This window comes from Rutidosis leptorrhynchoides, chromosome 3, assembly GCF_046630445.1.
Source record: "Rutidosis leptorrhynchoides isolate AG116_Rl617_1_P2 chromosome 3, CSIRO_AGI_Rlap_v1, whole genome shotgun sequence".
NCBI classification, from domain to species: domain Eukaryota; kingdom Viridiplantae; phylum Streptophyta; class Magnoliopsida; order Asterales; family Asteraceae; genus Rutidosis; species Rutidosis leptorrhynchoides.
In genome coordinates this window covers 126507010-126519442 of record NC_092335.1, presented here as the reverse complement: position 1 = coordinate 126519442, position 12433 = coordinate 126507010, and the positions used below count along the sequence as shown (strand labels likewise).

Here is a 12433-nt window from a genome sequence, read left to right as displayed (position 1 = left end):
CGGAGGGGGAGCACATAGAATCGAAAAAAGTGGTGGTGTGCACCGTGTCGTTACTGATTAACCCATCCGGTACATAGTAGAATTACATATTATATATATTTTTTTTTTAACGGCAAAATTATATTAAAACCCGACTCTCTAGAAAGACTCTAGAGAAGTCGCAAACACTTACAACGGATAAACGTTCCAAGACAAATTACATTTTCATCTATATCTAATCCAAAAATAGGAAAAAATACAAATAGAATCAAAAAGCTCGGATTTCTTCACTGACGGATTGTTAAACACAATCCCGTTCCTGTGTCTCCAGAGTAACCACATGCAAGCTGCAACGATCGTGTAAACCTTCATCTTGACTTCCTCTGACCCACTCCAATGTTAGAACCAAAGCATCCAATCTGACCAAGAATTAAATACCGGCATATTGCAATTGATCCACCTCCTAACTTTAGCCCAAATCTGTGCAGCTACTGTACATTCGAAAAAAACATGATCGCGGGATTCAACTTGATGAGAACACACCGGACATGCAATACAATTAATCTCTAAACCGCGGGTAGATAAATTTAACCTTGTAGCTAATCTATCAAGCCCAACACGCCATAAATATATGTTAACCTTTCGAGGAATTGTTTTATACCAACTTGTAGATGGAGACATAGATGGCAACAAGACATCATCAACTCTATCTCTTGTAACATGAACAGAGAATACACCATCCTTAGCCAATGACCATAACCATGCATCATCCTTATTCTCTAAATGAGTGTCAGTGAGCTCAAGAAGCATGGAGTTCAAAAGTTTTTGATTCCGACTACCCAACTCACACGTCATTTACCAAACGATCACATAATAAGCAATTAATATTAACATCCAGGTGAGCGAGTCTATTATAACTCAGAAACAAAGGACCGTCTCCAACCCAATGATCTTTCCAAAACTTTATTGAATTACCATTACCGATTTTTCTTCTCAAAGTATGCAGGGGAACGATTTCCTTTTTATGCGCATCAGTTATGGAACTTATTATGTTTGACCACACACTTGAGCCCTTGTAACTCGAGCCGAATACACCCCCATTGTGACCATAAATCGTAGAAATCACCGAGCACCATAATGAATTCGGCGAAGCGTGTAATCTCCACCTCCATTTTTGAAGGAGGGCAATGTTAAAAGCTTTGATACTCCCCACATTTAAACCATCTTTATCCATAGATGCCATCACATTTGTCCATTTAATCCACACCATTTTTTTATTCGATTCATTGTCACCCCAAAAAAAATTAGCACGAATAGATTCCAATTTGTCAATAACTCCTTCCGAGCATCTATAAATGGACAAATAATATATACCAACGCTTCCTAACACCGATTTTACCAATGTTAAGTGACCCCCAATTGAAAGAAGATTGGCTTTCCAAGAGGCAAGACGCTTTTTAAACTTCTCGATTAAAGAGTCCCAATTTCCAATAATGTTCATATTAAAACCCATGGGCAAACCAAGATAATGAAAATTCGACTCACCCGGTAAGCATCCTGCACATCTAGCCATGAAAGATACCTCATCGACAGATACGCCAACTCCATAAATATGTGATTTGGATACATTAAGCTTTAAACCAGCCGCTACATAAAAAATATGAAAAATACGAAGAATATTCTCCATATCCGATACGTTCCAATCAGTAGTAACAATTACGTCATCCGCGTAGAACAAGTGGGAAATATTCACCTCTCCCTTACCAATAGAAGTACCGCGAATTAGGTTTGATTCGACTGCATTCTTAAGTAATAAATGTAAACCCTCCATCACAATTATAAACAAAAAAGGTCTCAAAGGGTCACCTTGTCGTAAACCCCTCAAAATAGGAAATTCCTTCGTCGGGATGTCGTTAATCAAGACCGATGATCTCGATGAGGTAAGACACATCTTTATCCATTCGCGCCAAACACACCCGAAACCCAACACCTCGAACATGTAATCGAGGAACTTCCAACTAACAGTGTCGTATGCCTTCTCAAAATCCACCTTAAAAATTAACAATTTCTTTTTCCGTTTCTTGTACCAAGCCATAATCTCGCTCAACATCATCGGCCCGTCCAAAATCTGTCTACCCGCAATAAACGCGGGCTGTTCGTTACTTATTGAAATGTCCCGTTCATATTGATTATAAACGTTCCATATTAATTGATTTCGCCGCGAGGTTTTGACCTCTATATGAGACGTTTTTCAAAGACTGCATTCATTTTTAAAACAACCATAACCTTTATTTTATCGATAAAGGTTTAAAAGCATTACGTAGATTATCAAATAATGATAATCTAAAATATACCGTTTACACACGACCATTACATAATGGTTTACAATAAGAATATATTACATCAAAAATAAGTTTCTTGAATGCAGTTTTTACATAATATCATACAAGCATGGACTCCAAATCTTGTCCTTATTTTAGTATGCAACAGCGGAAGCTCTTAATAATCACCTGAGAATAAACATGCTTAAAACGTCAACAAAAATGTTGGTGAGTTATAGGTTTAACCTATATATTATCAAATCATAATAATAGACCACAAGATTTCATATTTCAATACATCCCATACATAGAGATAAAAATCATTCATACGGTGAACACCTGATAACCGACATTAACAAGATGCATATAGAATATCCCCATTATTCCGGGACACCCATCGAACATGATAAAATCGAAGTACTAAAGCATTCTAAATTCCAGAATGGGGCTTGTTGGGCCCGATAGATCTATCTTTAGGATTCGCGTCAATTTGGGGTTCTGTTCCCAAATTCTTAGGCTACCAAGCTAAAAAGGGGCATATTCGGCTTCGATCATTCACCCATATAAAGTAGTTTCATTTACTTGTGTGTATTTCGTAAAATATTTATAAAATTGTATGTATTCTCATCCCAAAATATTAGATTTTAAAAGTGGGACTATAACTCACTTTCACAGATTTTTACTTCGTCGGGAAGTAAGACTTGGCCACTGGTCGATTCACGAACCTATAACAAATATGTACATATATATCAAAGTATGTTCAAAAATATATTTACAACATTTTTAATACGTTTTACTGTTTTAAGTTTATTAAGTCAGCTGTCCTCGTTAGTAACCTACATCTAGTTGTCCATAGTTAGATGTACAGAAATAAATCGATATATATTATCTTGAATCAATCCACGACCCAGTGTATACACGTCTCAGGATAGATCACAACTCAAAGTATATATATTTTTGGAATCAACCTCAACCCTGTATAGCTAACTCCAACATTATTGCATATAGAGTGTCTATGGTTGTTCCAAATAACATATATACATGGGTCGATATGATATGTCAAAACATTTGCATACGTGTCTATGGTATCCCAAGATTACATAATATATTAGAATACATGTATAATACAATATGAGTTATCTAGGATATGATTAATATAAATTTGTTACCAATTTTCACGTAGCTACAACACGCAAAAATATCCAATCTTGTTTTACCCATAACTTCTTCGTTTTAAATCCGTTTTGAGTGAATCCAATTGCTATGGTTTCATATTGAACTTAAATTTATGAATCTATACAGAAAAGTATAAGTTTATATTCAGAAATACAGGTTACAAGTCATTTTTGTAAAGGTAGTCATTTCAGTCGAAAGAACGACGTCTAGATGACCATTTTGGAAAACATATTTCCACTTTGAGTTTAACCATGATTTTTGAATATGGTTTCATGTTCATAAGAAAAATAATTTTCCCAGAAGAACAACTTTTAAATCAAAGTTTAACATAGTTTTTAATTAACTAACCCAAAACAGCCCGCGGTGTTACTACGACGGCGTATATCCAGTTTTACGGTGTTTTTCGTGTTTTCAGGTTTTAAATCATTAAGTTAGCATATCATATAGATATAGAACATGTGTTTAGTTGATTTTAAAAGTCAAGTTAGAAGGATTAACTTTTGTTTGTGAACAAGTTTAGAATTAACTAAACTATGTTCTAGTGATTACGAGTTTAAACCTTCGAATAAGATAGTTTTATATATATGAATCAAATGATGTTATGAACATCATTACTACCTCAAGTTTAGTAGGTAAACCTACCGGAAGTTACAAGAAATGATCTAGCTTCAAAGGATCTTGGATGGTTTGAAAGTTCTTGAAGTAGGATCATGACACAAAACAAGTTCAAGTAAGATTTTTACTCGAATTAAGATAGTTTATAGTTATAGAAATTGAATCAAAGTTTGAATATGAATATTACCTTGAATAAGAAAGATAAACTACTGTAAATAACAAAGGTTTATTGATCTTAGATGATTACTTGGAATGCATTAGAAAGCTTGGAAGTAAACTAGTAAACTTGAAAGGATTTTTGAAGTATTCTTGAAGTGTTCTTCCTAAGATGATTATAGCTTGATTCTTGAAGTAATTTTTGATGAAGATGATGATTAGCTACTGGAAAAATTCGTTCATAAGTGTGTGTGTGTGTGTGTGTGTGTGTGTTGAGAGAGAATTAGAAAGAGAATTGGAAGTGAAATGGAGCGAATGATGAGTGGAATCCCATGCTAGTTCCTATTGGTATATACCCATAGTAAGTACGTCTAGAAGCTGTGTATAATACGGGTATGAATACGACTAGAATTCTTGATGAAAAAAGAATGGGAATGTAACTGTAACCATTTTCGTTAAGTATGAGTGTTTTGATATATGTCTTGAAGTATTCCAAAATTATATTAATACATCTAAATACACTACATGTATATACATTTTAACTGAGTCGTTAAGTCATCGTTAGTCGTTACATGTAAGTGTTGTTTTGAAACCTTTAAGTTAACGATCTCATTTAATGTTGTTAACCCATTGTTTATTATATCTAATGAGATGTTAAATTATTATATTATCATGATATTATGATATATTAATATATCTAAATATGATATATATACATTTAAATGTCGTTACAACGATAATCGTTACATATATGCCTCGTTTCGAAATCCTTAAGTTAGTAGTCTTGTTTTTACATATGTAGTTCATTGTTAATATACTTAATGATATGTTTACTTATTATAATACCATGTTAACTATATATATATATATATCCATATATATGACATCATATAGTTTTTACAAGTTTTAACATTCGTAAATCACCGGTCAACTTGGGTGGTCAATTGTCTATATAAAACCTATTTCAATTAATCAAGTCTTAACAAGTTTGATTGCTTAACATGTTGGAAACACTTAATTATAAAAATATAAATTTCATTTAATATATATAAACATGGAAAAGTTCAGATCACTACACTTATCACCTTATCGATCACTTTAGCTAACCGGTTTGCAAGAATTTTTGCAATAATTTTATATTGCATGCCTATTAACGAAATGGGTTTAAAATCTTTAATTCTAATAGGATTATCAACCTTAGGAATTAACGAGATAAATGCTGAACCCACCCCATTAGGCAAAGACCTTGAAGCAAAAGCATCACGTAAACTGTTAAACACATCCTCCTGTAATAACATCCAATTATCCTTTAAAAAATGAAATGTATAACCATCCGGTCCCGGAGCCTTATCGTTGCCACATGACCAAACCGCGGCTTTGATCTCCTCATTAGACACTAACGACTCAAGAATATTATTATCTTCCACATTTAATTTCCTGTTAGCGCATAGAACAGGAATGTCCATCTCTTCATCTTGGGCCTTGAATTTACTTTTGTAGAAATTCCAAAACTCGAACTTTATCCGGGATGGACTTGTAATCCATTCACCATTAACAGATATACCGTTTACCGATTGATATCGCCTTTTATTTTTTAAAATAGTGTGAAAATATTTTGAATTTTTATCTCCCTCAACATCCCATTTTATTCTCGCTTTTTGACAATTATACATCTCCTCCAACCTTACAATATCATTGAGCTCATTCATAACACTTGTCCTCTCGTCTAAATCCTCAAGAGAGGCACAATTATTATCAATCATAGTATCGATCGCGGATAAACGAGATTTAAGAACATCAACTTTCATTCTTTCAGCAATTCTTCTATTAGCAACCCATTCTTTAAGTTTATTTTTGAGATATCTCAACTTAACCAAAAACTCGGCATCTCGTATATCTTCTGACTTCCAAGTAGTCACCACAAAGTCACCAAAACCTTCACGCAATAACCATGACAAAAACACTTTAAATGGAATCGGACCAAAATCTCTATGATCAACATGAACCAATAAAGGCACATGATAGGACCACGCCCTGTTTAAAGCAATCATCTTAAGGTCCGGGAAGAATTCCAAAATATTAGACGATACAAACACTCGATCTATCCGACTCATTTTAGAACCGGATTTATTCATCCAAGTATATCGTCTACCACCCATAACCATATCGTGAAGATTAGCATCTCTAATAAAATCATTAAACGAAGCCGCTGCATTCTCATTAAACGTACACCCGAATCGATCCTCCTCGCAACGAACCTCATTGAAATTTCCTAGTAGTATAAAAGCTCCTGAATTATCATTCATGAATTGAATCAATCTGTTCCATAACCTTTGTTTATCACCCAACACCAGTGGACTATATACATTAATTAGGAACATGTCTTCATCAATATTGATCCATTTCCCTTTAACAATTACAAACCAATCATCACACCAAATTTGTTGCTTGTGAAAAATTAAAGGATCCCATATAGAAATCAGACCCCCTAATCTGCCTCTAGCTAACAAAACTGCATAATCAAAATTAAAATTTCCCCACATCGTCTTGAGACGGAATAGTTTCAACCTCGCCATCTTCGATTCTTGAATACCAATAAATTGAACTTTATTTTTTGTACATATCTCCCTTACCCAAACTTGTTTTTGCCTTTTTTTACATCCTCGTATATTTAGTGATAACACTGTCATTTGCCCACAATGTTCACACCAATTCTATCAATTAATTTCTAAAAACAATTGCTATATCCTTTAACATCACAACCCATCTTTTCCCCTACATCAATTATTTTATCCAATTCATGTAATATAGAAATACCTCTTATGTGTTTGTGAGTGTCACTAACATGTGACTCAAAAGTAGCACTCTTCTTGCTATGAACAGAATTACTCGAATTATTCCCCTCAACATTAATATGTTCCTCTACAACATCCTCCTTTGTTTCTGGACATTCTTTATCCATTTCATGTTCGACATCTTTACACCCATTTGAACCATCAGATGTCATCTCCTGTTCATTATTAACGGTTACCTCCTCAACATGATCTAAGTGAACCTCTTTCATGTCCTTATTACCTTTATTCTCTACATCATAAATATCATCCTCTGACTTCCTATCCTCCTCTTCATCACTACTATACTTATCAGAATCTTTCTCCTCTTCATCGCTACTATACTTATCAGAATCTTTCTCCTCTTTCATATTATCCAAATTAATATTCCATGTTCCCACCTCATGCACATGCACCATAAATTCTCTCCCACGAATAATTACCTTTATGTCTTCCATTACCGTAGACATATTTCTAGTGGTGATACAAATTTGACCCATAGACATCGGGTTTGCCTTCTCTTTTTCGAAGAATTGAAACTTACCTATCATAGAAATCACCTTAACAAAGGCTTTGGAACCCCACGCAGCTAGTGGTAAACCAATAAGATCCACCCAAATAAACCTTTCGTCTGGTACAAACAAAGCAGACAATGGTTTACACACCGAGTACAACGACTGCAAAAACACATTCGATTTGAATGTATTAGACGTCTCTTCCGAATCAAACTGCAACCAAATCCAAAAGCCACCAACATGTCTAATACACACATCCAAAAATCCTTCTTCCCCGCCGATCCTCTTAAAGTTAATCATAGAGTCAATAGACTTTACCTTCAGTAGAATCGCCTCCTATTTTTCTGGAACCTGAATTAGATCTTTATCTAATAAAGCGATTTGTTTCAAAGGTGCAGAACCATTACTCACCCCTCTTTGAACCGCTGCAACAAAAGAATTTTCCTGGTTGCTATACTTCCTCGTATCATTACCAACAGACTTGTCTTCGTTCTTTTGTTCCTTAAAACCCATCGCTCCCTTATGTTTCTCGTGATCGTTACTCGATTAGCCAGACTTGTCCAGACGACTAGGTCTTTGAAACCTAGCAATCGACGCGTACATATGATAATTCCCTATCCAAATCGTCCTTAGGGTTTTGACCATTAACTCTTCATCTTTAAAACCAAGATAGCGAACAAAACCAAACCTCAACCCTTGTTTCGTTCGCTTATTAGCCACAAACGCATATGAGATCTTACCGAATGACTCGCGAGCCTTCCACAGTCTATTGCGATCGAAATCGTTCGGTAAGTTTGAGACAAAAAATGACGTAGAGATACGTTCAACATCGTTTTTGTAGGGATTACTAATTGGGCGATAAGTACCCCGATCATTCCAACTCCATTTGTTCTTAGCAATAAACGAAAAACTCAGTTTGTGAGGTGGCGTTTGTACCCGCCGAAGATCACCAAGGAGAAGCTTTCATAGTTCAGAATTACATATTATATGTATATATATATATATATATATATATATATATATATTCTATAGTTTCTATTACAATTCTAAAATGATGATGTCACTAATATACATTTTTAAGCTTTAAAAAAATTCAAAAAGAAATTAAAAAATTCTTAGAGCACCATGATGATGTCATAAATAAAAATTAATTTTAATTATATAGACTTAATTAGTAACAATTAAAGAAAAATGATAATAATGAAAAATAAATGCAAAAGATATATAACTTAAATAATTATTCTGTTTCTAAATTTAAAAATTTTTCTCATGCATATTATTTAGTCAAAATTTTAAAACAATATCACATATCTTCATATTAATAGTTTAGCATTCTCTCTTTCAAAATCTTTGATTATTTCAGATCGTATGTTCCAGGTAAAATATTTGTGGTACGCTTTCGTTGTCATTATTTGCTATACGCATTTTATAAACTACAATAATTTGATTATTAAGTTTCTTAGTCGGAATCTATAGTTTCACGGGTTATTAAACAAAATGACTTTAGCATTTACATTCACTTAATACCTAAAACATATCATTAAACAGTTTCGTTTAAACAAACCCGTGATTTCACGGGTCATTTCACTAGTTAAATGATGATACCTTTTTCTAAACAAACCCTAATCTATAATTTCTATTAAAATCCTATAATGATGATGTCATTATTAGGCTAATTCATTTGTTAAAAAAATTAAAAAAACAAAAGAAAAAAAATCTAAGCATGGTGGGTGATATTATTAATCTAAATAATTTTGAATTAAAATTAAATCTTATTAATTAATTATTATTATTAAATCTTATTAATAATTATTTTCATTATTAAAATTAAATAATTTTGAATTATTTTAATTAATCAATTTATTAAATTAAATAATTTTGAGTTATTTTGATTAATTAATTTGCATTGAGTACGAGATGGTATAAAAGCTAGGTAGAAAGAAACCAATTCTAAATTTATATTTTAATTTACACTTTTAAAATAAAATGGCAACCAATATTATCTCTTATGATTGGATTTGGATTGTTTAATATGCATTTTAGGTGTTTGATGAAATGTTCAGCTGACGTGTCTCTTGGTCGGACTCTGTGGTTCAGCGGGTCATTAAATTAAATGACTTTAACATTTACGTTCACTTAATACCTAAAACATATCATTAAAATATTTCGTTTAAACAAACCTGTGGTTTCACGGGTCATTTCACTAGTATATATATATATATATTGGTAGGATCAAGAGGGAAGTAACCAATCGGGGGAAGCGGAGGGAAGCAAAATCTTTTTTTTTGTTCGTTTTTTGAAAAAACCCTGTTCACGAACATTATAGATTGGATGAAAATATGAACATTTAATAAAGACACTTTGTGATAAATGTTTTTATTTTGGCGGAAAAACACTCAAAGAACTAATATATAACAATTATCGTGTTTTTCGAGCGTAGGTTGAGGTTTTAGATATTAGGGTTTAGATATTAGGGTTTATAGGGTTTAGATATTAGGGTTTAGAAATTTAGGGTTTATGGTTTAGATTTAGGGTTTAGATTGAGTTTTTAACACGAACGGTTTAGAGTTTAGGGTTTAGGGGTTAGGGTTTAGTGTTTTGGGTTTATGGAATAAACCCAAAACACCAAACCCTAAACCCAAAACTCTAAATTGGGCTAAATTTTACTTCACAAAACATGAAGAAAAAAAAGTTAACATTCTTCACGAACAATATTATCTTGAATGTTATTTTTGTCGATCATTTTCCCGCCTAAATAATAATATTCATCACGAAGTGTCTTTTCTAAATGTTCATATTTTCGTGTGATCTTGATTCCTGAAAAAAATTCCAAATTTTTTTTTTTTGCTTCTCCCCGTTTCCCCCCGATTGGTTATTTCCCCATTGATTCTGCCTATATATATATATATATATATATATATATATATATATATATATATATATATATATATATATATATATATATTACAATTACTCAATTATTACTGTTCAAAATCCTATAATTGTAATAACATTTAATTTGAGAGTAATATCAATTTCATATTTTGTAGTAGAATTAGATATTAGTGAATAGCGAGTCAACCTTCTATAAACGATCACATCTCCTTCATAGAAGGTAAATCTGGTTAATCAAGGCTCCTGCGCGCAAAATGATCTGGTATCGGGTGAATTGCGCATTACGCTACCCTCTGGACGACTAGACACACTTCCTTTCTAAACGATTTAACGTAACCAAGAATCAAATTCGAGTAATGTAATTCATTGGTTAACTCGGTGTCCACTCAAGCACTCAACCAATATGTAGTTATATTTTTTTTTTAGTATGTATAATATATAATATATATTATATTATTATTAATAATATTATATTATATGTACAAAGAGTAATATAGTATTATCTATAATCTCTATTAAAATGCTAAAAAGATTAAATCATAAATAACTAATTTCTCTTTGTTAAAGAAAATCAAAAAATAAAAGAAAAAATTACAGGACATCTAGATGATGTCATTAAATAATTTAATTACAATTAAAAAAATTAAGGTTTACTAGATTATATATTAGATATATACGGTATATAAAATAAAAATAATATAAAATCAAATATTAAAATCAAATCAGATTAAATAAAATTTGGATGCAGCTTTTTTTCTTGAAACTCTAAAAGAGTCTTCACGCTACTGCCCCAAATTCAATTCTGAGTCTGCACGCCTCTTTCTTTAACCATCATATTGTAACATCCCGCCTTTTTCTGTTTACTTTTTCGTTTACTTATTTAAAGTCCGTTATGTAATTATAACAGTTTCCGGTAAAACACGTTCTAAAAATAATTCGTTTAGGTAATTCACGCACCCGCAACCGAACTCGAGGGACTAGTTTTGTCAATTGATCAAAGGTGTGACTAGATGGACTAGTCAACACCCACCTCCTCCATTCATTATCCTTTCCTTTTTCATTTTTCTTTAATACTTTCACACTTTCTCTCAAACTCAAATCCAAAGATTCATCATCCAAATTCGATTTAGCAAGTGTCTTACAAAACAAATTACATATTTGGAATCCTTGCAACTTCCTCTTCAATTCCATACCGATTTCATCAAGTTTGGGTAACTTTTTAAAAATACTAGATTTTGTGTTCTTGATATTTTAAACTTATAAAAGTGTTAATTAGTGTCTATGGCTCAAGTCTAACATGAATATGTGATTTATATGCTCGATCTCATTATTTTAAGTAATTAGCATGAACTTGAAAGTTTAGTGTGTTTGATCTTGAGATTTGGTTGCTTAAATGTTGTTAGATGTTATAAATGCATGTATTAATTATGTTACTAGCATCACTAGCTTCAATTTGATGTGTATGTTGACTTGGAAGGACTCCATAAACTTAATTGCAAAAATTGTGATTTTGGGTTAGGGTTGGATAGGAGTAAAATGGATTTTTGATGCACCAAATGCTATGCAATATTGTTTGTAAGTGTTTAGTTGTATTGTATGCGTAATTACCTACGAAATGACGTATTATATGTGTGCATTTAATTCCCGAATCATCAAAGTGCATTTATGAATTTGAAAGCATTTATGGTGAACATTTAATGAACTTTCAACTTGGAAATTCGATTTTTGCAAATGATGCTTTTGATTCATGAAATGTGTTTAGTTGTGTTCCTCGTCAAATTACCTTTCCAATGATATAAGTTACGTGTTCTAAGTGTTTACGGTTTGTGAATTGTGCTAAATTGAAGATTGGATTTAGACTTGAACAATTGAGACTGACCAGGCACCAGACCACGTTAAGTGTCGCGGCGCGGCCCTCCTTGGCCGCGGCGCGGCATTTGCCGTG

The 12433-nt window shown here is 32.6% G+C and overlaps 1 protein-coding gene across 1 annotated transcript; it reads right to left on the bottom strand.

Moving 5' to 3' along the window:
• Nucleotides 1-280: 280 nt before the first annotated feature.
• LOC139900366 (uncharacterized) lies at nucleotides 281-789 on the bottom strand. The gene is made up of 2 exons (XM_071883141.1): nucleotides 440-789; nucleotides 281-398 (listed from the first exon to the last, which is right to left on the bottom strand). Exons 1-2 carry the CDS (start codon nucleotides 787-789, stop codon nucleotides 281-283), a joined length of 468 nt encoding a protein of 155 aa, XP_071739242.1.
• Between the last annotated feature and the right edge of the window lie 11644 nt (nucleotides 790-12433).

What these genes read in the sequence shown, in the direction of transcription:
- LOC139900366 (XM_071883141.1), bottom strand. Translation starts at nt 789, where the DNA reads ATGCTTCTTGAGCTCACTGACACTCATTTAGAGAATAAGGATGATGCA. An exon ending in ATTTGGGCTAAAGTTAGGAG is followed by an intron (nt 399 to 439) that starts GTGGATCAATTG and finishes ATTCTTGGTCAG; the next exon opens with ATTGGATGCTTTGGTTCTAA.